Source organism: Camellia sinensis, chromosome 7, assembly GCF_055761805.1.
Source record: "Camellia sinensis isolate YWXY chromosome 7, ASM5576180v1, whole genome shotgun sequence".
Lineage (NCBI taxonomy): Eukaryota > Viridiplantae > Streptophyta > Magnoliopsida > Ericales > Theaceae > Camellia > Camellia sinensis.
In genome coordinates, this window is record NC_138967.1 from 85,962,303 (window position 1) to 85,990,271 (window position 27,969).

Here is a 27,969-nt window from a genome sequence, read left to right on the forward strand (position 1 = left end):
TGATCTAATTCAAGGGTTTTGAGGAATTTCAAATGAATCTTTTTGGCAAATAAACTGTGGATGGTTACGTGTTTTGGATAACACCGTATTTGTGAAAAATGTTTACAAAACTTTTGAGTTTTGCGTCGAAAATGCAAGGTTCATGTTGAAATGTCTCATGAGCAAGAAAATGTTTTCCTTTTATTAATGTAGAAGATTTGCCTTGATTATCCTTTTATTGGAAATTATGGTTGTGGAGTAGTGACTTAGCTTGGGGCGCTAATCAGTTGTTGGTGAATTGTTTCGGGGAAGGTTTGGTCTTGTTAAGGCTTTCGTACCTATAGTGTTGTCGCTTAGAACGTGTTCCCTTGGTTAGTCTCTTCCTTAGTAAGAATGAATCGAAGGTTGTAGGGAGAATAGTTCCTCTCCTAGTACTCGGGTGTTGATATTGTGCGATCATTTGGCCTTGTGTTTTGGCATATCCTTAATTTTGGGGACGAAATTCTTTAAGGGGGGGAGGTTATAGCGATCCCGGTTATCCCTTTACTATTCTGTTGTTTTCCGGACATGGTTCCGTGGAGTTGGTAGTTGTACCTATCGTGTTGTCAACCTTTAAACTCTTTAGTTTGAGTTTTAGAATGTGTTGGGCTCGGTTGTTTCAGATTGGTAGAGCCTTAACTCCCATTGTTGTTGTCCAGTGTTTTTGAACTGTCCGCTCGAGTGGGTCTTCTTGCGCTCGAGCGGGGTTTTCACAGTTTCAGTATTTCGTGCCTCTGCAAAACTTCTGCAGATGTGTTTTCTACGCTCGAGCGGATTTCTTGTGCTCGAGCAGGTCGCACTCAAGCAGACTTGTTAGCACTCGAGCGGGTGGTACTTTTTGGCGTAAGTTCTGGGAGGGAGAAATCTACGCTCGAGCGGACTGGTTTTCGCGCTCGAGCGGATGTACTTTATTCTTGTGTCTTGGCGCTCGAGCGGGACTTCTTGAGCTCGAGCGTACCTAGCTTTTTGTCCTTGACGCTCGAGCGTTGTGTTCTCCGCTCGAGTGGGAGTGTCGTATATCAGTTGACAGCTAGGTTATTTTAAATCACTTTTTACATCCACACTCTCTCTCTTACTTTTCTAAAACCCATTTTTGAGAGCTCCTCTCTCTAGAAGCTCCCTTCTCTCTAGGGTTTGATCTAGCTAGGGTATTCTCCTTACCTTTGGCCTTTGTAAAAGTTGTGTTGATCGTCAAGGGCTTCGTTTTGATCCGTGGATCTTGGAGTTTGGAGCATTTTGGTTTTCTTCATCCTCTTCTCTTGGGCTCCGAATTTGAGGTAGGGATATCCTACTCCTCTTTATGAATTTTGTCTTTAAATTTTAGCATTTTGATATGTTGGGTGTTGTTGGGTAGATTCAAGAAGGTTTGGGCCTTTGTGTAATTTTACAAAAGTTGGGGTTTTGTTTGAACTAAACCTATATGCAAGTTTGGTGTAAAGGGAAATGAGTTGGATGATGGGTTGTGGATGAAAATGGGACTTTAGGGTTGTTTTGTTAATTAAGGTATTTTGCCCTAATTGTTTTAATTAATTAATGCATATAATTAATTAAAGGAAATGAGGAATTGAATTGGAAATGTTGAAATTAGGAATGTATGAGACTAAAGGGTGTAGTCAGATCATTTATTGCTCACCTAATTGAAATGTTGATATATTATCCATTTGTGCATTTATTTCCTGTTCAGAAATAATTGTTTTGGGCTACCGGTGGAGGGTAGCATTAATTGTTGTAGACAATGCATGATGATTAGGCAAACTAAAACTAATCAAGGATGTGTCATAGAGTATGGCGGTTGATAGAATACATTAACTTTATGTGTTGGTTGATTGTGCATATGGCCAATGTGTTTATATGCATTATGTGTAGACAGTTGATAGAATACATTAACTTTATGTATTGATTGATTGCGTATGTGATTCTGTGTTTATATGCATTACTTGTGTATGGGAGGAAATGAGGGATGTACTCCACGGTTTAGGGGAAGATGGGGGATGTACCTCTAAACCGGTTAATGGTTAAGGGAAGGTGGGGGATGGACCCAGGGTTGCAGCTCATATGCTTATTTGTTGAAGTGTTGATACAACTCATATGCTTATTTGTTGAGGTGTTGATATAGCTCATATGCTTATCTGTTGAAATGTTGATATAGCTCATATGCTTATCTGTGGTCGTGTGACATGGCTTATGTGCTTATCTATTGAAAGGTTTGTTTGATTTGATATAGCACTAAAATGTATATCATCATCGTTTGCAAAGTATGGAAGTGGTCTATGTGTTATTGGTACAACACTAAAATGTGTATCCGTCTTGAATTTCGAAGGTGTTCTAGTCATGAACTATAATCTCATCAAATGTTTTGGCCAGAGTACTGAGCCTTGTTTTCAAACTCAAAGTTGAATAGGAAATGGAAATTGAATTGTAACGTAGACTGGGCTGTCATGGAATTGTAATAAGATGTAAATGGGAGTGTAAGTATTGATCACCTGTCAGTTGTTAATATTTTAGGCATTGTTCATAGTCGGTTTAGTATATTTCTACTGGGCTGTGGCTCACCCTATATGGGAACATCATTTTCAGGTACAAGTAGCATGCCACCTCTGAGGACATAGCTTGGGAGACTAGAGGCAGACATACTTTTGTTATCTTATTTTTCCTTGATTGTATTACATATAGATTCAAGCCAAGGACTTAATGTGCAAATTAAGTTAGCACTCTCTTTTGTAACCAAGTGTTAACTTGGAAAGCTGCAAACCCGTAGGGTATTTGCTTTTGTTAGATACATGTAATATTTTTGTAATGAAATACTCAGATGAATAGATGAATGTGGACCTTTTATGTATCAATGCATGTCTCTATATGGATGGGTTTAATGTTATTATTTTGAGGGCGTGGCAACCCACCTGTCACCACCATCCACCACCCGCCACCACCAGCCACCTGCCACCACCTACCTGCTACTCACCCGCTACCACCCGCCACTACCATCAATCCGCCCGCCACCATCACTCGCGCACCACCCACCTACCACCACCAGCCACCAGCCACCTGCCACCCACCTGCCACCACCACCCACCATCCACCACCACTACTACCGCCACCACCACCCACCACCCACCTGCCACCACTCGCCACTACCAGCCACTACCCACCACCCACCTACCACCATCACCCACCATCCACTACCACCACCACCACTACCATCATCACCCACCACTCACCCGCTACCACCACCCACCACCCGCCACTGTCACCTACCCACCGCCACCAGCCATCCACCACCCACCTGTCACTACCATCCACCCACCCGTCGCCGCTTTTCACCACCGTCTTCCGCCGCCACCACTTATCACTTGCCACCACTTTCTACCACTGTCTTCCGCCACCATCGCCCACCCACCCGCCACTTGCCACCATTTTTCGCCACCGTCTTCTGCCACCATCGCCCACCATCTGCTACCATTTTCTACCACCGTCTTCCGCCACCACCACCCGCTATCATTTTCTCCCACCGTCTTTCGCTGCCACCACTCGTCACCACCCACCATCCGCCACCACTTGCCATTTCTCGCTCTTTTTTATATTTTTAAAATTTTGTAAACATTTTGTCTAAACCAAACGCGTTTGTAGTTTATGTTTTTCTAAAAATAAACAAAAAATAAACAAAAATCAATTTATAAAATTTTTCCAAATATAAATTGAAAACGTAAACGCAAAATTTATATAAAATTAGTTATTATAATTAAAATTGAGTTTATGTAAGATTTTATATATAAATAGAAAAAGTATGTTTATGTAATTTTAAAAAAAAAATAAATATTGAAGACTTATTATGATTACTTTCGTTTGGTAATACTTACATTTTCAGTTTTCAGTTTATATTTACAAAAATTTAAAAAACTCAAATAAAAACTTATTTTGTAAATTTTTGATTTATAAATCGGTGGTCTCAGTTTATAAATTTGGCCAAAAAATGTAAACTCAAAAAATATTTTTCGGTTTTGAGTTTTGAGTTTTTCTTTTTTTTTTTACCACCTAACACTAGCCACCACCTACCACCATTTTCTACCACCGTCTTCCGCCACCACCACCCATCCTCCACCACCACTTGCCACTACCACTCACCACCCACCGGCCACCACCACCTACCAGCCGCCCACCAGCCACCACCAGCCACCGGCCACCACCCACCTGTCATCCACCACCACCACCACTACCACCACCCACTACCCACCTGCTACCTACCCGCCACCATCCGCCACCATCCGCCACCCGCTACTACCATCCATCCGCCCGCCACCACCACCCGCTACCACCCACCTGCCATCATCATCCATCACCTGCCACCACTGGCCACCACCCACCCACCATCCACCACCACCACTACCACCACCACCACCACCACCCACCAGCCACCACTCGCCACCACCAGCCACTACCCACCACCCACCTGCCACCATCACCCACCATTCACCACCACCATCATCACCTACCACCCACCCGCTACTACCACCCACTAGCACCCACTTGCCACTACCATCCACCCACCCACCCGTCACCGCTTTTCACCGCCGTCTTTCGTTGCCACCACCCGTCACTTGCCACCACTTTCCACTACTGTCTTCCGCCACCATCGCCCACCCACCCGCCACTTGCCACCATTTTCCGCCGCCGTCTTCTGCCACCATCACCCACCATTTGCCACTATTTTCCACCACCGTCTTCCGCCACCACTACCTGCCATCATTTTCTCCCATCGTCTTCCGCCGCCACCACTCGTCACCACCCGCCACTACTTGTCATTTCTCGCTCATTTTTATATTTTTAAATTTTTTTAAATATTTTGTCTAAACTAAACGCGTTTGTAGTTTATATTTTTCTAAAAATAAATAAAAAATAAACAAAAATCAATTTATAAAATTTTTACAAATATAAACTAAAAACGTAAATGCTACCAAACAGACCCTTCGGGTATAAATATTGAAGACTTATTAGAATGTGCCAAAGAAGAAAAAAAAAATTACTTTTAAATATGTATATATATATGATTACTTTTACGGACACAATATTGCCTTCATATAAGCACCACCGACCGCCGCTTTCGTTATCCACATTCAACCGACCTCCGTGTTCTTGTTCGCAAAAGAAAGAAAAAATGGCTTCATCTTTACTGTTTCCACTCGGTAACACACTACAATAGTGATTGTGTTGTTGCTTAGATGTTCTTAAACTTAATTGTGCATTTAGGAGGTGTTGAATGCTTCAAAAAACATGAAAATTTGATTTCGTTGTTGTCTTCGCATTTGCTGTTATTATGGTTTTGATTCAACAAAATTTAAGAAATTACAAGATTCGTGGACTCACGTTTTGTTAGTAGTTGTTTATAATTAATAGCATGCATTGCTGGGCCATATTTAGGAAAAGTTGAGTTCACATTGTGCAAATTGACAGAACAGTTCAAAATCAATCAAATCAATTTATTGCACAGTTTTAAATAAATGGATTTAGTATCACACATTTAAGGAGAATTACATTTCAGGCTTCGTTTGTGGATTTCAAATCAAGGGATTTGAGGTTGGATTTTATAAAAAAATATTGGATAGAAAAACTAGATAAAAAAAAGAAAAAAAGAAAAAAAAGGAGTATTTTTGTTGCATATTTGTAGCTAAAAGGAGAATCCTTAACATGATTTTAAATAACTACTTTTGCATAGGTATTTCAAATGCATCATGATAAAGCCCTTTAATATAATCTTGAAATACTTTGGTAAACTAGTATATCCAAATCTGAGCTATTCATATTACTTTCTTCTTGAATGATTAATGTCAAATGGAGCCTTAATTCAATGTAGTATTCTAGGTATGGATTTCAACAATGGTTTTGGGAGTTTTTGATTGATAGATTTGAAATAGTTAAGTGAGCATGGTTATTTGAAATCTTTTCATGAATGATTCTACTTGTACAAAAACAGACTAATGCTAACAAGTGACCCTGGGGCACTAGTTAAGATGCATTTAATGATGTATACAACTACTTTATAATTAATATTTTACATAATTTAACAATTTTGAAGACTTATTAAATGTAATAAAACATAACTAATTAATATTAACAAAATGTATCTTTCCTATTTCTATGCATCTTTTAGTTTAGAATTATCAATCTATATACGTTAATCAACGTTCTTATAATTTTATAAAGTTATACATTAAATCCATTCATTTCAAATCCGTGTATCGAAATGAAGCCTCAAGTGGTAGGGGGTTTGAACTATCAAGATATATGCTAATGTTGAGTTCTGGGTTAGGTGGACCAAAACAGGACCTGATCGCGTACTTGAATCTGGATTCTTACTTGTTGACAGACCAAGCAATTGTTCATAGAATTCTTGTTGAACACATAAGCAGAATTGGTCTTTCAGTTTAATTGTTTCTTTTGGTACTAGTTTAGTTTGATTGTTTTCTCAAAACGATAGCCATCAATTTCTAGTAATAAATCCTGCTTGTAGCTATTTTGATGAACGGAATTTTGTTTTAATGTTTTGCTGTCAAATATGTTTATATTTCTGAATAAAGGATTTGTGTATTGGTCTAGGTGCTGCATTTTCTAAATGTTTGTCTACCAATAGGCATACCATTTCCGGAGGCAAAATTCGAGCTGCAAATGTGCAATGCACATATTCAGAATTTAGAGCAAGAGCTTCAATGACTATCGAAAATGGGGATGAGTTGACCTTAGTTAAGCGCAGGAACATGATTGGGTTGGTATTGGGTGCTTCAATCCTGTTGATTAACTCATTTAACGCTGATGGAGCTGGACTTCCCCCTGAGCAAAAACCAAGATTATGTGATGATGCTTGTGAAAAGGAGCTTGAAAATGTATGGTGAGATTACATTAGCCTCATTTATATCTTTTCTACTCTTTAAAAAAGTTTTACTCTCATCCTGCAAGAGAATGTGTCATAAACCCTCTCAAATATACAAAAACTTATAGAATATTATTAGAGAGAACATGTTAAAAAATACTACTGTATTATTATTGATGGATTGTTTGATATCTTACAAGATTGTTAATATTCTGTATATTACAATTCCTATATATAGAGGAGAAGATGGTAGTGGAGTGTGTGATAGTGGAGGTGGATGGTAGTGGAGTGTGTGATAGTGGAGGTGGTAGGTGTGGAGAAAGATAGTGGAGGTAGTAGGTGAGTGGTAAATTCTAACAGCCCCCCGCAAACTCAAGGAGGATAGAAACTAACCAACTTGAGTTTGAAGAGAGGAACAAAACAAGAAAATACATAAAAATAAAAAAAGATAGGAGACACTGTATGGTCGTGTCAGACCGTTGATGAAGACACTGAAAGGTGGTGCCATAACGTGGTAGAGGACACTGTATGGTGGTGTCAGACCGATGTAGAAGACAGTTTATGGGGTCATGTCGGACCGTTGTAGCAGACAATGTTGTGACAGTTGTTGTGACAGTTTACGGAATCTTGCTGGACCCTTGTAGAAACTAACCGGAATCAATGTCGGGACAGTTTACAGAGTCTTGTCGGACCCTTGTAGAAACTAACCGGAATCTATGTCGGGACAGTTTACAGAGTCTTGTCGGACCCTTGTAGAAACTAACCGGAATCAATGTCGGGACAGTTTATAGGGTCATGTCGGACCGATGTAAAAGTTGCACCCTCAAAAGGTGTGCCCAATTTTTCAAAAGGCGTGCCATCAAAAGGCGTGTCCAATCCATAAAAAGGTGTGCCATCAAAAGACGTGCCAAGTTGTCGGCGTCAAAAGGCGCGCGATGCGCGTGGCTGCCTCTGTGTCACGGTCTTTATAAACCGAAGCGGAGGAGGCAGAAACTGAGACAGAAAAACTGAGAGAAATCTCTGAAAAAATTCTTCGTTTTGCTGAGAAAGAGAGGTTTTGCTGAGAAGAAACTCTGTAACACTCTCTATAACACTCTGTTGCCCAGAAAAAATGGCTTCGTCTTCCCGCGGGCTGCTCACCCTCTTTCCCGACCTCAACGAGTCCACAGGAGAGAGAACTGGTGCGGTGGCCAGTGAACCTCAACCAAACACCGCTGGGTATACTCCGTTGAACTTTCCGATGCGGTCTGTGGAGCAAAGAATGGCAGGGCTGTCGGATGTGGAGGCCAATCAGTATACTTTGAAGGCATGTGTGGAAAGCATGACGGCGGTCACAAACCTGTCGAACCGGCTGCAGAGTAGGACAAATGAGGTGCAGCATTTAAACTCCCAGCTGGCTCTGCTCCAACGCATGTATAAGGATGCGCGAGCAGAGATAAGCGTGCTAAGGGCAGAAAACAAGGAGTTAAAGCGGAAGGCCACCGTGATGTTCCGATTTGGAGGTCCTCCATATGCTGCAGTGGAGGAGTATGGGGGAGTGAACGTGCTCAGTGGACAAGGAAACACGGAGACCGGACTGGCACGGGACACCCAAGATAAAAGTAAGAAGAAGAGACCTGCAGTAGAATAGAGAAGGGAAAAGAAAAATCCCACTGTGGGTGTGGTTGTTTTGTTTGTATTTTTTTTTTTTTTTTTTTTTTTTTGTGTAAAATGATGATCGGGGTGAGGCCCGATATGAATAAAATTTTGCAGTTCGTCTTCTTCCTCCGTGTTTGTTTGTTTGTTGTTGTTGTTGTTGTTGTTTTTTTTTTTTTTTTTTTTTTTTTTTTAATAAAATAAATAAATAAATAAAAAAATAAAAGAAAAGAGAAAAAGTGGAGCAACGTGGATGATAATGTTTTGGGAGTGGAGAATAAAGAAAAGAAAAGAAAAAGAAAGGGGTTCTGTTGTGTGGGTGTTGGAGTTGCGGTTTTTTTTTTTTTTTTTTTTTTTTTTTTTTTTTTAATAAAAAGAGAAATATATATATATATAAAATAAAGGAAGTGGGGAACAAGGGAATTTTGGGCGGTGGATGCAAAAGGGAGGAGAAAGAGTGGGGTGATTAAAAAAACAAAAAAAAAAACAGAATGGTGGGTTGGAAAAGGGGAAAAGATGAGAGAGAGTGTTTGGTGAAAATCAAACCCACATTTCCCTGAATGTTCTCCCGCTCTAAACCGAGAGAGAGAGAGAGAGAATGGATTTAATCGCAAACGAAGACCTGAGAGGGCAATCGCCTTCGCTGCGGCACTTGTTGGAGTACTGAGAGCAGTGCGATGTCAAGGCCATCTCGCTACAGGAGAGCGGTGTGGAGGGGCAGTTGAGGAGAGGAGTTTGACAAGGCGGCGCTGTCGAGGCCGCTGGACGAGACGCCGCAGAGCTGGTTGTTAGGTCCGGGAGAGCAGAAGAAGAAGTATGTGGATCTGGGTTGTATTATTGTCAGTCGGAAGCTGTTGGTGTGGACTGTCGGGACGATTCTCGCTGCTGGGTCAATATCCGGGGCTGGTGCTGGTGCTGGGGTCGGAGGAATATCGGTCCCAAAGATGGCCTCTGGAAGCAAGACCTTATCAACCTGATAAATAGCGATGGGATCAGGCGAGTACACGGAGCTGCTCACTTTGGTGTTGGGCCAACCGGAGCCAATGTGCACAGTTCCTGACACATCGGTGAAATTCAAAGAGTATTGGCCGCCGGCGAACGTGCTGATGGGGCTTGTTTCGCTGAGGTTTTTTTTTTTTTTTTTTTTTTTTTTTTTTTTTTTTTTGAAATCTGAGAGACTATAGTAGTGTGACAATGCATGGAATAGGCAGAGTGACTTGAGCTGGTCTTGGGTGAGGTTGGAGAGTGTGGACTTTTTGAGAGATGAAAATGCATCATCTTTCGGGACAAAGAGTGTGATTCCTTCTTCGGTGTTGTTGGCTTGGTTTTGGAAGGTTTCAATGGTTTTTGTGGATGAAAATCCGGCATGCAGAAATAGTTGGAAGATGAGAGGTCCGGCGGGCGGCCAAGGCGAGACTGCCGCCCGCCGGTGAAGCGAAGATACTAGTTTCTTAACCTTGCTCTGATACCATGTTAAAAAATACTGTATTATTATTGATGGATTGTTTGATATCTTACAAGATTGTTAATATTCTGTATATTACAATTCCTATATATAGAGGAGAAGATGGTAGTGGAGTGTGTGATAGTGGAGGTGGATGGTAGTGGAGTGTGTGATAGTGGAGGTGGATGGTAGTGGAGTGTGTGATAGTGGAGGTGGTAGGTGTGGAGAAAGATAGTGGAGGTAGTAGGTGAGTGGTAAATTCTAACAGAACATTCATAGACTATTATTTTGAATTTCAAATATACAGAAACTTAGGAACACAACATTTTGATGCTTAGAACAATCACAATACAAAGTAATGTTTAAATTAGATTGGAAGTCTTGTGGCCTTTGACTTGCTTCAAGACAAGCCTCAATACAAGTAGTTAAACTTTAGCCTCATCTTCAAGATAATTGTTGTCAGGCACTTGTGATATGTATGCTTATGCCAACTCATGCACATTGTATGTTTAAGTTCACACTTAGAAGACATTAATTTATATATTAAACGAGAATGATCTATATTATTGAACTTTTTTGAAGAGTTAGAAAGGAATTGAGTCTATGATATGGATGAAAGTGGGATGCCAATATTATAACAAAATATATTTTTCCTTATTTTTTCTATAATTTTCCCCCTCTTTCTTGGATGAATTATTTATTTCTGGAAAGTTACTACTCACTTTTGCCTCATAGGAAGACAAACAACTTTGCATATAGATGCAACCCAAAAATTTGGTTGGACACCCCGTTTTCAAATTTAAGTTATCTTGTTTTTCTTTCAACACCCCAATTAATTTCAATTTTACCCCCACCTAACCCCCAAACCTTAGCCTTATCTCCACCCAGCCACCACCACCTCTAGACTGCCTCCCTCGTTACGAACCCCAACCCATCCCCTCTCCCTGCCACGAACTACCCTTCCCTGCAGTGGACCCCTTTTCTTCCCCAAAACCACAAAGAGAGAGAGAGAGAGAGAGAGAGAGAGGAGAAGAAGTAGGGTTGGGTTGTGCTAGTTGTGTTGAGGAGGTGGCAACTGTGGAGTATGGGAGGGGTTAGGTTGTGGCGGCCGGACCTAGGGAGGGGCTGGGGGCCGATAAGGAGCTAATGAGCAGGAGAGGGTGAGGAGATGTTGGGGGGAGGGGGCCAAATGTGGGTTGGCTGTCGGGGATGGCAATGGCAGCTGCTAGGATCAGGAGCTTTTATCCTTTTTGGTAATTTGATTTAAGGGTATGATGGTACTAAAAAAAATGAAATGTGAGGCATCCAACAAAATTTATGGGGTGCATTTAGAGGCTCCCCTTACGGATTTCAGAACTTGGGGCTGTCAATCATTTTTTACTCAACAGTGGTTAAAGATTGATATACAAATTTAATATCCCCTTCCAAATATTACAATCTTAAAGATATGTACCACCAAGCACATTCCATCTTGTTTATCCCTTTCATATACCTGATTTTCTTCTGACATCTGTGATTGTTTATACATGTGTATCTCTATATATGTGTGTATGTAATTTTTTCTCTAGAACTTGTGCATGTAATATATATTGCTTTTTTATGTTCTTGTCGCACTTTTCACATGCAATTGTAGACCATTCAAATTATTTTGGTGATACTTGACATGGTTTTGGCCCATTATATCTTCACTGGTTCCTAAAATGAGCTTTGGCCCATTATGACTTGCAACTGTGAGAGACAAGGGTTTCCATCATTGTTGTATGGCTGGGCCCACCAGGCCCCACAATATTACATTGACATTGAAGGGGAGTGCCTGGGATAAAAGGTTGCTTGCTACTATGATACTTGAGAACCACCATGTCACGACCCTAACCCGCCCCAAACAGGATGATGTAGGGATTGGCCAGTAGTCCTTAACTACCGAAGGCCTAACTAAAGAAAGCAAGATGGACTCTTAATATAATTGGGGCAAAATTTCTTTTTCATGTGCGGAAGCCATTATCAGTTATATTGAATCCATTTATAACATCCATTTAGAGTAAGGCATAACTATATGAAATGAAAGCATGTATTTTTCTTGAACTATTATCTTACAACACTGCATAACTTTAATAATGAAATAAAATACAATACTCAAGTCACAGCTTAAACAATTCAGCACAAGCACACAAGACCAGCCTCTAGCGAACTTCTCTTTATACTTGAAACTCTTCATCACCTACATATATATGTATAAGGACAGGGGTGAGCCATTGCCTAGTGAATAGTAATAAAGTAAGGCGGTAAATGAATGAACATCCATGAAATATAACATTTAACATAACTTGTTCATAACTTTAACTTGAATAAGGTATACATACTTGACTTGCAAACATTACAGAGTGATAGACATTTCAAGGATTACAAAGTGCTTAATTGGCCCGGGTACCGGATAAATGGATCAAGTGCGAGATTGGCCATAATACATGATTGGATATTCCCCCAATTGTGGGACATGATCCAAGAACACCATCTAGGTACATGATAAAAAAGTATAGAATATTCATTCATAACAAAACATATCAAAGCTTGTAACCATAATCAAGTTGTGCATTGAAAACATAATTTGACAAACACAGCGTTGCTGAATTACTACTCATAGATGGCTCGTTGATCAAAAGGTTTCTCTTCCAAAGCTTGAAAATAATTCAATATACAAGCTCCTACTTTAATTCGAGTGTCTAATTATTTAATTGGCTTTTATTTATGTTTCTTATTTGGTCTTAAATTGGTTTTGAAAGTCAAAGTAATTTTAATTGTCTCATTTTTTGGGTTTTAGTTGGAATAGAAAGTCTTTAAAGTCTATATAAAACCATGTAATGCTTCTAACTTGATGGAGTTAATATTATAGAAAATTTCAAGACTTTGAAGCTTCTTTCTTATGGATTGTGTGATGCAATCAAACCCTAAGTGTGATGCTTAAGGTCTCTAGGAGTAATTCCTAGAAACTATCTCCTTAGGCCTATTTTAGCAATTGGGTTAAAAGCCAGTTTTTGGTTTTTTGGCTTTTTTTGGGTCACATCACCTCTTTACTTTTTTGCACGTTTTTTTGAAAAAAACAAAAAAAAGTCAAAAAGCTAGCTTTTATTCTCCTTTCCCTTTCATATTTTCTGCACTTCCGCAGCCCAAACACTGTTCACGGGTATTGTTCATGGCCCTTGAAACAGCACCTAAACAGTGCCAAAATCTCTTTTTTTTTTTTTTGTACTTAAACTCTTACCCTCTTATTACCCAATACAAACCCTTCAAAACCCTATATTCTTATTGCGATTTGGCTATAAAACCCAATTAAAATCAGTCCCAAAAGTCCAAATTTACTGCCGTCTCTATTTGTCTTGCATCACCTGGCGTCTTCTCTCGCATTTGCATGAGGATCAATAAAAGAAGGGAATTAGCTTATTTTACTCTTCCATGGCATTTTTTTTTTTTTGGGATAAATACTCTTCCATGGCATTTGAGACAGTTGCATTCAGTGACCTGGTGGAAACTCTTGTAAGGCACAGGACAAATGTTTATCTGCATTTCATTGTTCCTCTTTTCTTTTTCCTTCTTATTTTTTATTTGAAAAAAAATGGATTATAGCTTTTCTTGCTTTTCATTTGTCTCCGAGAGGGGCTTAAATCAAAAGGTTCAAAAGTTTTTCTCATCTGTTATGGGGGTCCCAACATGTCACATCACACCTTTGATTATTTCATAATGTTCCAATATTAAAGAAAACCTAACTTCGTAAATTATAATATGACCTTTTGTTTGATGAACAGGGGCCCACTGGGCCTCTCAACCTTGAAGTTGTGGGTTTGAACATGGTGGCAGCTGCTTTGTGCAAATAATGCCATATGTTAGGTCTATAAACAATCTACCCCACCCAAACCCTTATTTGATGGGGATTAAATTGGGCGTACTTACCTTTTGTTTGATTATTACACTTACCACACTTGACACTCATTTATTAAGTTAGTTTTATGCTCTTCATATAAGCAAGTTTGTATGGGTTCAAGCTAACTCAATGAATTCAGTCAAGGAATGAAACTCAAAACCTTAGTTGCAGGAATCGCGCAATCAGGTGACGAATCTCCGTGAGAAACGCGATTCCGCGTTTCTTAGAAAGAAACGTGTAAGAATCGCGTTTCTGTAGAGAGAGAAACGCGATCCTGTCCTAGATAGGATCGTTGGTGGCTATGAACAAAAACCCTAACTGAGAGAAAGAGGAGAAAGAAGGTGAAGAACCTGAAAGTCGTCTGGGTATGTCCTGCTTCTTCGCTTCGTTTTTCTTCTCTCTCTCTGGCAGATCGTCTCTCTCTCTCGCTCTCGCAGATCGTCTCTGGCAGATCGTCTCTCTGGCAGATCGTCTCTCGCAGTTCGCCTCTCTCTCTCGATCTCACAGATCTGCTCCTTCTTGTAGATCGTCATCGTCTCCTTCGTCTTTTGCCTTCTCGCAGTTCGTCTCTCACTCTCTCTCTGGCCACCGTTATCTGATTCTAAGTAATATACTAATATATAAATAAGATAAAACATATATAATATATAAAACATATATAATATATATCATATATATTAATAATATATATAATAAGTAATATATAAATAATATATATAATATATGATTATATATATGATTCTAAGTAATATATAAATAATATATATAATATATTATATGATTATATATATTAATATATATATTAAAAAATAAAAAAAAATATATTAACACATTATTATTTTATATATATCATATATATACATATAAATATAAAAAATATATATATGAGTATATATTATACATATTAATAAAAAAACACAAACAAATATATATAAAATAAAAAAAAATTAACAATAACACATTATTTAAAAATATAATAAATAAAAAAATAATTAATGTGTATTAAAATAAAAATATTTATAAAAAAAATTCTAATGTGTATTAAAATATATATATATATATATAGTACCGCTCCCCGAGGCGCTCCCAACCTAAGAAACTTCTATCGGCTCACGCTTCCCCGCTCCTGCCCCCGCTCCCGCCCCCGCTCGCGCTTCGTGCAACTAAGCTCAAAACTGGCATCTAACAAAACTTGATAATACATTAATTCTAGTGGACACGTTCTTGTTTAGCACATCTATAAGAAGGGCCAGTCATTCTATTGTTAATTAGGATATCCTGTTTCACCTGGGCTGCCATGACTGTCTGACATATTCCACTCTCACCGGTTCCATTTTATCCCTCGCAGAGAACTTTATTAATTAGAATTGTCCTGTTTCTTTAACATCAACCTTGTATTGTATGTTATCTGGAAACAACCTGTCTGTGATTGTATGCACCTCCTCTGACACATCACTTTGCAAAGGTTGAATTTTATACAACATATTAGCTACCAACATTCACGAAGTATGAAATGAATTTTGATTGCCACTGATCAGTGGCTTATGTGGATGAGGTGGAGTACTAAATTTAGTAAATCTACTGATTGATGAAGGTACCTATGGTAACTACTGAGTCTGGTTTGCAGTATAAAGATATTAAAGTTGGTGAAGGCCCCAGTCCCCCTGTTGGTTTTCAGGTTTGTTTTCCAAGTGTCCTGAATTTAGTTTCTACATGCAAAGTTGCAAACAAAGAAAACTCAGGATGTTGTGTCTCCAATTTCTTTTTTCTTTTCTTTTCCCTTCTTCTTTAGAAGCACTTTATTTTATCTTAAAATCAAACCATGATGGGAACTTAGACCTCTTCTTTTTTTAAGTTCCCAGCTATTATTTTGTCCATTTAATCTTTCACTACATATCCAGTCATATATATCAATTTGATTTTAGTTATTATGTGTGAATTTCCTATCAATATTTGGAATTATTTTCTGCAACATGCTTGCAACATTTGAACGTAGTACATAAATATCTGCCAAGTGAAATAACTCATAGTAAGTGTTTCTAATCATAAATGTGCAATAAATGCAGAGGAGTAGTGTTGAGTATTATATGTTATATGCTTATGCTTTGTTTTAGTTGTTAGTAGCCCAAGGAGTATTTGTGTACTTTGGACCATTCTAATTCTAATTCTAATAATAATAATAATAATACGTGTCATATGGGAGAGAACCCTAATTTTTTGGGTCTCTTTCATTGGCTGTTCATTGTATCTTTCTTCTCTCATCTTGTTTTTCTTGTAATGTTAATTAATATGGTATCAGGACATTATCTATATGTTTGAGCTATGAAGTACGGACACATGACATACAGACATGACATGGTCACGTGGACATGCAAATTTTTAAAAAATGCAGGACATGACATGCTTGGGACACGTGCAACTTATATAGTTTTATATACTTATTATATGTCATATTTTTAATTATTTAATATTTATTTTATGTCATATTTAATTTTATCAAATTTATCAACTTTTGGTATGCTATTTTAGTAAAAATTAATTAATTATTTTTTTTGAAAAAAATGGTGTTCAACGTGTCCCTAGCCTGTCTGACACGTGTTCGAACATGTCCAGTGCGTGTTTGTGTTCGTGTCCGTGTCCGACACCTGTATCTTATCTCCAGAGAGGTGTCCGTGTTTCATAGGTTTGAAGATTGAAGAATTTCGTTGCTCTTAACTTCTGAGAATATATGCCTTTGAAGAAAAAGAGACCAATATGTTCGACTATAGGGTGTGAGTACCTAGTTTCTCTCTCTCTTTCACTCTCTCTATGGTTACTTAGGTGGTGTTTGATAATCTAATTCAGCACTTAAAATTGAATGTATTAAGTGAACATTAATTAAGCCCGTTTAATAACCACTAATGGTATTACTTAAAAATTTAAGTGGCTCTTACAATGCAAGTTAAAAATTAGGAAGTGATAAGAAACAAACTTAATTATGATTGGATTTGTAAATACTTATATATAAGCATCAGCATACATTGTTATAACCTTACAACCACAACAATCACTATGAACACCATCGCAACCACCACCGCTATCACCATCACCACCACTGCCACCCTTCCATGGCCACCACCTTCATCACCATTGTCATTGTTACCATAAGCACCGCCATTTCACTGTCACCACCACAATTGCCACTGCTATTACCATCATCACTACAACCCTTCACTTCCACAATCATTGCACCATTGCCATAACTAGGGGTGCTCAAATTACCCAATGAACTGAAGAACCGAACCAAACCAAACCAAACCGACCTCTTTGGATTGAGTTGGTTTGGTTTTTGAGTGCATTGGTTTGGTTCTGGGTCTTCAAATCATCAAACTGATAGGATTGGGTTAGTTCTTGTTTTAGACCTTGTCTAAACCGAACATACCCAAGAACTGAACCTATTTAAATATATATATTAAAATTTTATTTATATTGTCATTTCTTCACCGAATTGGTCTATTATAATAGACTTAATTGCACCTAATAATTTTCCACATAACAAAGGAAGTACTAGAAGCTTGAGTTGGATTTCGCAATTGATTTAATTTGTATTGGTTGTATTAATGGATTTAATTTGTAGTAGTCATGGTTAAGCTTGAGTTGGATTTAATTTGTATTGCCTTGCATTAAACAATATTTTGCTCTTTGTTTGTGTTATGTTTAAATATTAAAGACTTGTTTATTTTAATTATTTATTATTGATTGATTCACTTATTTTCAATATAGTGGCACCCGAACCAACCCAAGCTACATTGGATTGGGTTGGGTTGGTTCTAGTGCAAGATTGGTTTGGCTTTGGGTGCAAAGACTTAGAACCAAACATGATTGGGTTGGTTCTAAATTTAGTGCCAAACTAAATTAAACTGATCCATGAACACCCCTGGCCATAACCACTACCATCATTACACTGCCACCACCGCCCTCCTCTTTTTATCTCGACAACATTATCCCTCCATCATCACCACAACCACTATCTCTCTATCTCCACTACCAACTCACTATCACAATATAAAATTGAAAGTTATAATTTAAAAAAATAGATTTCAAATTTAATATTATACATATCAAACAACTTGTTTTAGTTCAATACTTAAATTTTTATTAAACAGTTTTTTAGCTTAAAAAGTTTAGTATTCAATATTTAGTATTTAATTTTTAGTTTTCAGTTTTCAGTTTTAGCGATGTTTGATAACTTAATTTGGTAGTTAAAACTGAATGTATTAAATGAAAATCAATTAAATTTGTTTGACAACCACAATTGATAGCACTTAAAAAATTGACTCTTAAATGCACGTTAAATGCAAAGAAATTTTAAGTGGTATGAAACTTATTTAATCCTGACTGAATTTATAAATACTAAAAATAAGCATTGACATATATTATTATATAAACTCACTACCACTAACACCGCCATGATCACCATCACCACCGCCGCTACTACTGCTACCTCCACGACCACCACTATCATGCCGCCGCCGCAACCACTACTACTACCCACCTTCATCACCATTGTCATTATTGCCGTAAACAACACCATCATTACACTACCCCCACTGCACCACCACCACAATCGCCAATGCCATTACTACCACCACAACATACAACCCTTCACCGCCACAACCATTGTCACCGTTGCCATAACCACCACCATCATTTCACTACCACAATAGCTACCATTATTATACCACCACCGCTGCGGCCCTCTTTTTATCTCTACAAGCACAATCTCTCTAGTTCCACCACTATCGCCATTAGTCCCACAGCTAACGTTGTATCATGCCTTGGACTTACAAGATCCGAATCCAAGAGAATATTTCCAAGAATATATCAAAGGACAATAATAAATAATAATCAAAAGCCATCGTCCATGTATAAATAGTTCATTAAGTACATGTTTTATAGTCTTGACATACATCCTATATTCATCAACTACATGGCATGAATATACAGTATGCAAATCAAAATGGAATCAACGTTCTTTACAAAATAAATGTCCACTAGCTTGCGACAATTAAAAAAGGGTACAACCCTTTAGAAAATAAATGGCACTCAACCTACAAAATAAAGGCCCTTGGCCAACAATCAAAAGAGCTTCTCTAGTTCATGCTCACATTCCATGCCAACTCATGGTCATGGTACATCATCGATACCTAATAAGGTTTTTTTTTTTTTTTTTTTTTTTTTTTTTTAAACGTGGGATGAACATATAATCCAGTAGAAAAATCTTTACATCTACTAATATTAATCTACATGTGTAGATGATCATGATGGTATAACATATGTATAAAATGTTCAAATCCCATTTTGCATCAGTGGCAATATTCATTTTCAAATCTCATGGCTTATCACAATGTTTAATAAATATTTTCAAATCATAGTTTATCTAATTATAGCTAGATGAATCCCTAAGTCAATGAATCTGCCAGTGGTCATTGCTAAGCACCACCCAAGGTTCTGAAAAGCAGTTGTGGTCGTTGTAACGGTGGCGGTAGCGCGGTTGCGGTTGCGGGGTGTAAAAGCCGTAGCGCAACGGTTGCGGTAACCGGAATCGTGAATTTTTTTATTTTTTGCACAATTTGAAAAAAACTTACCGATATGCATATTTTTTTCCCATGATCATATTTATTGGGTTTAAAATAAATATTGATCAATTTTTGTAAATTTTTAAGTATTATCCAATATATTTCATATTTTTAAATCACTATAAACTATGTTTTTTACATTTTATTTTAATAATTAATGACTTTATATTATACAAAAAATCAATCACTTGCTATTATATATAAGATAAACAATGACAAAAGTAAGAGAATAAATAAGAGCCTAAATATATATATATATATATATATTTTAACCAAGCCAAATAGATAATGACCACACTTACTATTATTATTATTATTATTATTATTATTATTATTATTATTATTTTCAAATAATATATAGATAGACACAAACAAAATGGTTGAGTAATAGCAGCTGAATAGAATAGCATAGGTCTTACAGTTTCAACAAATCAATAACATGTTCTTCATCTTCCCTCTTCTCTCTCTCTATCTCTTGCTCCTCCATTTTCTCTCTTTATCTTCCCTCTTCTCTCTATCCCTCTTCTCCCATTTTTAACTTTTTTTTGTGTGTTTTTTCGAAAGAAGCAGTTTGGAACTGTTACGTAACAGTGCGTAATAGGCCGTTACGGCTGTTACGGCACCATTACGGCCGCTACGGCAGCTGCTACGGCCGACACACCTATGAATCTCAGTCACACTGCAAAAGCGGCCGTAACGGGTGGCGGTAACCACCAAAATCGTTACGTAATGGCATTACATAACGGTTGCGGCCGCTTTTTAAAACCTTGGCACCACCTAAACACTACCACTTTACCGGTTGTTAACTGGAAGGATAAATGGGTACCTACTCCGCACGGGTTTCTAGTCTTTCATTGTGGACTCTCTCGCCAATTTAATCTCATCTCTATGCATTGCCTAGATTCACCATTAACATTCAATTTAAATAAGGGGTTTTCAAATAGTGATGCATCTCGTGCAAAACTCAATCATCGAAAATGTGTTTAACACCACCACCACCACCATTCATCAACGGGTTTTCCCATTTAAAGAATTCAATATTTCAAATTATCAAAATGAGTTTCAATTCATCCTAGGTTGGTGATTTCTACAACAATGCAATTCTCTACCAATTGCCAACAATTACAATCTCTATAATATGTAATAAGTCAAATTTTAAGGTATCTTATTTCAATTTCAAGAGAAGAGACAAGATTCTCAACCACTGTATAATTTCTCAAATTAGGGTTTCAAAGAATTTGGGGCTTTCTCAAACTAAAGCACCCTCACGCTATAAAACATTAAGAAAATACATTTAGTAGGAAAAATATAGAGAAATCACCAATATTTACAAACCCTAAGTCTCTACAATGCATATTTCCCAAAATCTATACATATTTCTCATAGAAGTGTAAAGAAAATACCACACATGTAAATATAAACTCATATTAGGGGTGCTTAGGGTCAGTCGGTTTAGGTTTAGAGGTGTGATTACCTCTTAAATCGATCGTTTCGGTTTGACACTTCCATCAACCGATGTTAACCAACACTCTCTTTGAACTCAACCGTTATTTGATCCAGTTTTTTTCGGTCGATTTCGTTAGTTTTGCACACAGTACAAGCATAGATGTTGGTAGCTCTAAATGCACCCCAAAAATTAGGTTGGGCACCCCAATACTTGGAATACCCCAATTGAAAATTTAAATATTTATTTATTTGTTTGGACACCCCAAATAGTACCTATTATAACCTTCAAATAAAAAAAAATTCTACTTTCTACACCCCAAGACTACTAGCTTTTTCATCTGGACACTCTGGGCCAAACAAATTATATATGTCTAGAAACTTAATTCCAAACCAATGTAGTTTTTTCAGATACTCAGTGCCGAACAAATTAATGTCTCGTTTAGGAACATCATTTTTAAGCCTAAAGTCAAAAAGTCATTAAAAAGGCCAAAAAGCCAACAAACTATACAAAAAAGTCAAAGATTCATTTTTCTTTCTACTTTTCGCACATCTTTTCATAAAAAACTAAAAAGTCATTCCAAACATACTAAATTTTTTACCTAATATTTTAACCAACAAACTAAAAAGTTACTAAAATAGCCTGTTCCCAAACGAGACCTAAATATGTTAAAAAATTGGTTGTAGCATTTTCATTTGGAAACTCAGTGCCGAACAAATTATATATGTCTTGATACTTAATTCCGAATCTATGAAGTTTCTTCGGATACTCAGTGCTGAACAAATGAAATATATTCGGATACTCAATTCCAAACGATAGAAAATAGTTGCAACTTTTTTATCTGGATACTCAGTGCCGAATGAATGAAATATGTTCGGATACTCAGTTCCGAACAAATGAGAAGTGCGGATACTTAGTTCCAAACAACAGAAAATTAGTTCTAGCTTTTCCATCAAGATAGTCAATTCTAAAAATATTAAACTGCCTCAGTTCCAAACAGCTGAATTTTGTAACAAGGCATTGAGGTTGAATATGGAGAGGTAATAGAGACAAAAAAGAGAAAGAAAGAACGCAAAGGTTTAACGTGGTTCAGCCAATATTGGCCTACATCCACACACACAAAGCCCTAGGGGGCTACATCTTTCATTCACTCAACTTCATTCTCTTGTTTAAATGATACACTATATATATAGAGTGAGAGATACAATCAAATCCCTTTAGTTAAGGAATTGAAATAAATCAAAGAAAGAAAAGAATCATAAATGCACAAATCATAAGATCTTCATATCTTCTCATATCTTCTATATCTTATGATATCTTTGCCAATATAATCATATCTTCAGCACAAACAAAAACTTTGGTACTTAAAAATACTAAATGCTTACCATTCTATCATTTAAAGTATTTAATGTTATAAACACATTGAAAACATTGAAAAGAATCTATATCACATTCAAAACACTTCATTAGAAGTACTTAAAATAGTAAAGAAGACATCACTCCAAGTCTATTATCTCTTTCGTTGCAACATCAGCAGTGACAATTTTCTTGAAAGCTTCTATACGAGAATTGTAAATGGTGTCCCATCTTGTAGAACATGGGCGATGATACTTTTGTCAATTTGTTGCTATTGGTGGAGCAAGATGACCTGACGTCAATTACAAATCCATTGCCACCCGCATCAGCCCTCTTCGTAACAATTACAAAACCATTCTTCCTTCCTATGTCATGAACCCACCAAATTAATGTTTCTCGACTCTTGCATATCTACGTATAATAAAAAGATAACAACTAATATTCATAATACACATTACAATTACTAATTTTATGTATGTAACATACCTCATGAGTGACAAATTCACTAGTAAAATGCATTACACATTATGTTGAAGTCTTATTACAACGTGTAGAAACATCACCCTAAAGCATAGTATGAGAAGATAGAAAATTTAAAAGTACGGAAACACGCAACCAAATATTTTAACTTTCTTTGGATACTCAATACCGAACAAATTCAATTTGTTTGGAAACAAGTTTCCGAACGTATGTAATTTGGTTGGAGATATAATACCTGATAGGTTTTTTTTTTTCTTTTTCGAAAATGGAGTGTGAAGAAGTTAGAAAATTAAATGTTCAAAAAAACATAGCCGAACATAGACAATTTGTTCGGATATTAAATACTGAACAATGACCATTATTTCGGAAACACACTGCTGAATATATGAATTTTGTTTGGAAATAAGTTTCCGAATAAACGTAATTTGTTCGATACTGAATTTCCAAATCAATTCCGTAAACCAAACAACGAAAAATGATAAACATCAAATGAAAACTTACTTTATCCATAGAAAAATGCTTGGAAACATCTTCTTTATTGTCCATTGTTGATTTCAATATGAAATAGAATGCAAGCATAATGGATTCAAGCAAATAGGGTTAGGTATGAAGATGCAAAGTGAAGAGAGTAAGAAGAGAATAAAGAGAGAGAAAAGAAATATTGGGGCTGGTGATGAATGAGGTGTCCAAAAACTTTGATTTATACTTTTTCCAATGTCAAGTACATTTTGACCATTTTAAATAGGGACTTAATTGTAATAAAAAAAAATTTCATTAAATTGGGGTGCCCAACCTAATTTTTTGGGTGCAAATAGAGCCACCCTTTAAATGTAGATCTAATAAACTAATTCAAGGTTTCCAACTACAACACTATGAACTCACATGCATAGATGAGAGAGTAAAAAATAAAACTAAGATAGAGGGATCTAATAGAGTGAAGAAAGGAACTCATCACTGCCACCACCACCGCAAGTTTTCTACTACCACATCGACATTGCCATAGCCGCTGCAAAATCAACAGAGGGAAGTTTGTATAGAGAGCCACTCTCACCATCTTCGGTATCAAGAATGAGGGCTTAGTGTCACAAACCCAACCCGCACCAAACAAGATGGTGTTATGACCGGCCAGTAGTTGTAGACTACCAAAAGCTTAACTTTTCAAAGCAAGTTGGACTCTCAGGATAATTGGGGCAAATTTTTTCTTTTTAAGTGCGGAAGCCATTACTTATATTGAGTTCATTTGAAATATCCATTCAGAGCAGTGCATAACTATATGAAATGAAAGCATACATTCCTTTTGGATTATTATCTTGCGTCATTACATGATCCGTACGACAAAAGTAAAATACAATACTTATGACAAAAATTATACAAAACCATTATAATCATTCAAGACCACTCTTAATCAACCCCTTTTCGTAATCATGCTCTTCGTCACCTACATATATATATATATATATATATAAGGGAGAGGGGTGAGCCATTGTCCAGTGAATAATATTACAGTAAAGTGGTAAATGAATGAATTCCAATCTGTTTTGCAAAGCATAATATCATATCATATTTTCAAAAGCATTCAAAGATTTCTTAGCAAAATATTTCATAATAAAAACATGATAACATGGTACATCCATTAGAACCTCTTAGTAGAATAATCGACACTTCGGTGGCGATGGAGCTCAAACATAGCCATGGTACATTTAGATAGTCCCCCAATGGCTGGGTCTATCTAAGGATGCCATTGATAGATTCAATAAAATATAGGACATTCATTCATTTGGAAACAAAATAAGAATTTCACAAATCATGACATATCATCAAGTTTCAAAACTAATTTTCGAACATAACTTTGCAATAATATTACTCACAGATGGCTCGCAAACAATGAGATTTTCCCCTTCTCCAAAGCTTAACCTACACAAAGTATAAACAAGGCATTGGAAATATCTTAACTTGCAAGTTCTTAAATCAATTCAAGTGTTTTAGTTTAGCTTAGCATTTTCTAAAGGATCTCTTGTAACACCCCAGATATAATTCCCACTGAACACTTAAAAGAACATGCCCCATACATCCAACAATACAATACCATTCAAGTGTTTTTTCTCTCTCATTGAACTATAGATTGAACTTACAAAAATTGCAAGATACACATCCCAGTTTAGTAAGTTAGAGAAAGTTACAAAACAATTACATTGTGCCCCCTTAATACAAAAATACAAAACTCAAAACAAAATTAAGAAAGGAGTCCCCAGTTACATTACATTTTCAAAATGACAAAAATTTAGATTTTTTTTTAAAAGAGATAGTCATTTCCTTCTTCATTGACGAGTTTGGGGCTCTTCATGTCCTGAAATGTTAGTAAATTGGAATGAGCAATTGCCCAGTAGAGAATAACTTTAACCAAGTATATAAATGTTCGATATAAAAAATATGCATGACATCTATCAATGCCCATGAGTTTACATTTGGTGTAAAAAGTTATAACACAACATACAATTCAACATTCAATTCTCCACATTTTTTTGTCCTCACACGGATGGCTAGTGAACACCTCAAACCTTCCACTTTCGTCGTCCTCACACGAACTGGCTAGTGGACACCTCATAACATCCCCACATTTGTCGTCCTCACGTGAACCGGGCAAGTGGGCACCTCAAACACATTCCAAAATGTTGACATCCTAAACACATCACAAGGAATCACAAGGATCCTCCAATTTTACTTGTTGATTACCTATTAAGTCAAAACCAAGAACAACCCTTCGGGTTACACATTAAAATTTGAGGCTTTTCCTTCCAAGTATTAATTTTCCTTAATTCATGTATATTTAATTACCCAACCCATCATCAATTTCACACAAAACACATCATCAATACAAAACCCATATATATATACATCATCCATCTCAATAGTCACATATACCTTAAGATTCACTCACATTTAAACGAAAGTATGAATATACAAGGGTAAAGGTATTCCTACCTCAAAGGTTGCAAGATGAGAGATGGAGATCCACGCGATGAACTTCCGAAATAACATGATCTAATTGGTTCAAAACGTAGTTCTTGACGAGGGTAACAACTTTAATGAAGGCCCAAAGATTGATTCTTACTATACTAGATGAAATCTAAGGTTTTCAAGGTGGGGTTTTGGAAAGAGGGCTGTTAGAGAGGGGAGTGTATAAGAAATGAGTTAGAAAAGTGTTTGGATCATTTTATAACTCTGCTGCCCCGAATAGACCGCTTGAGTGAACTTTCCATCGCTCGAGCGAAGTGCCAAAATACAAAGAGACCGCTTGAGCTAACTTTCCACTGCTTGAGTGGTAAACGCATGGTCTCAGAAGTTTTGTAGAGTTACAGTGAAAATACTAGGAGCTTGAATTTTACGCTTGAGTGACCTTTCCTTAGCTTGAGCGGTCTCACCTGCAAACATGCAAGATACTGAGAGCTACAAGTCTACGCTCGAGCGGTCACCCAAAATCAGTTGTTACATCTCTAGTTATGACTCAAGTCTTTTCTAAATGTTAATCATGTGCAAAGCACTTGCTAAAGACGTACTTTGAAGGGCCTTAAATGTTCACAACTTAATGTTTCTTAATCTTTTTAAGCTCAAATTCAAGTGTTAATCATGTGCTAAATGTGCATATTGACAAGCCCTAGGTACCCTAAAACAATTTCATATGTTTTGTATGGGAAATATCATGTTTAGATGTTTAAGGTTTAAGGCAACATGAAGAAATGAAAGGAAATTAAGTTAGGAGAGGAATTAGCATGAAATGGTTAGAAAAAAAGTGAGCAGCCTTCACAAATTTAACATATCTTTTTGTATACTTAGAATTTGGATGTTAGACTACCATTATTGGAAACTAGACTTCCGGGGCTTGAATTTAGACTTAAGAATCGCTTAACACCGAGTCTGGATGAGAAAGATATGCTCATTTCAGGTTGCAAGGTATAACATGAAAGTGGGCTGAAGCAGGGTTGGCCACACGTGCGGTGGTTTGGCCGCTCAAGTGGTGGCTCGGGGGAGGCAGATTGTGTTCTTTGCGCTCGTGTGCCCGATGGTGGCCGCTCGAGCGCCCAACAAGCAGAAATCAAGTCAGGTGCGTGTTCTTGGTGTTCCAACTCCATTTTCCTCACCTAAAAGCCTCAAAACATGATATTTGATATACTAAGGCATGAAAATATGATGAAGGGTTTATGAAAACTCATTGGAATGCATGAATTTCAAGATTAATCCAACAAAAAGAAGTTTGAATTCAAAAATTTCTCAACTCATGTTCTTTCTTAAACTCTCTTGCCTTTCTTCATTTTGATCTTTCAAAACTTGATGTTTAAGGCTTTAAAGCATGAATAAATGATGTGGGTTTCATAGACAAAAACCTATATGCAATAAATTCTAAGCTTGAACAAATCAAAACATAGTTTTTCTTACAAATTCTTCAAACCCTTTTTATTTTCCAAATTCTTTCCTATCTTTACAATTACAATGTTCAAAACTTAGTCTAACTGATTTTCTAGCTAGATTAAAGCAACAATACAAGAAAGAGGGTTGAATTTCTTACCTATTGATGATTTTTCCTTGATTTTCATAGCTCAAATCTTGGAGTTATTTGATTTCTCCTCTTTTTCTCCTTTTTATCCTTCTTTCTTCTTGTTCTTGTTCTTGTTCTTGTTCTTGCTTTCTCTCCTTTGTTCTCCATCTTTCTCTTTGTTTGATGAGAATAATTAGTTTAAACCACTAATTGCTCTATTAACTTAATTAACCAAGCTCAACTCTAATTAATCCTATTTTGTCTCTAATCTTCATTAGCCTAATTAATCTTACTTAGCTTTTGCTAATCCTGCTTAATTTCTAACAAGGTATTCATTAAACTCTATTCGTTAGATTAAGATCATTAAGCTCCTCACTTAGGGTTTTCTAAATCATTTAAGTGTTCAATTCTCAAAGTCAAAATAAATTCCCTAACCCTACAATACTTCTAAGTCTCTTGGACATGCTCAAATTCTTCAAGGCTCCTTGGGTTCTCTATCTAGCACATACATTCCTAAGTTTTCTAGCTAATGTATTCATATCCTAAATTGTTATCCTAACAATTCATATTTTTATTTCTAAAACATAGTAAGGTAATTAGATCAAGGTATCCCATGATATGAAGTAGTCAATGGAATAGTTATTTTGACCTAAGGTATTCAA

The 27,969-nt window shown here is 36.9% G+C and overlaps 1 protein-coding gene and 1 pseudogene across 2 annotated transcripts in view; one reads left to right on the top strand and one right to left on the bottom strand.

The window, feature by feature from the left end:
* The first annotated feature begins 5,033 nt into the window (after window positions 1–5,033).
* LOC114265738 (FKBP-like peptidyl-prolyl cis-trans isomerase family protein) overlaps window positions 5,034–27,969 on the top strand; it is a 30,211-nt gene continuing 7,275 nt past the window's right edge. The window contains exons 1-3 of the mRNA XM_028206559.2: window positions 5,034–5,198; window positions 6,610–6,893; window positions 15,470–15,553. Of these exons, the coding sequence (XP_028062360.2) occupies window positions 5,048–5,198; window positions 6,610–6,893; window positions 15,470–15,553 (519 nt within the window). The 5' untranslated portion in view covers window positions 5,034–5,047. The remainder of the gene's footprint in view (window positions 5,199–6,609; window positions 6,894–15,469; window positions 15,554–27,969) is intronic.
* On the bottom strand, window positions 8,881–9,986 carry LOC145794902 (fasciclin-like arabinogalactan protein 7 pseudogene; annotated as a pseudogene). The gene has a single exon (XR_014334874.1). The product of XR_014334874.1 is annotated as a fasciclin-like arabinogalactan protein 7 pseudogene (transcript).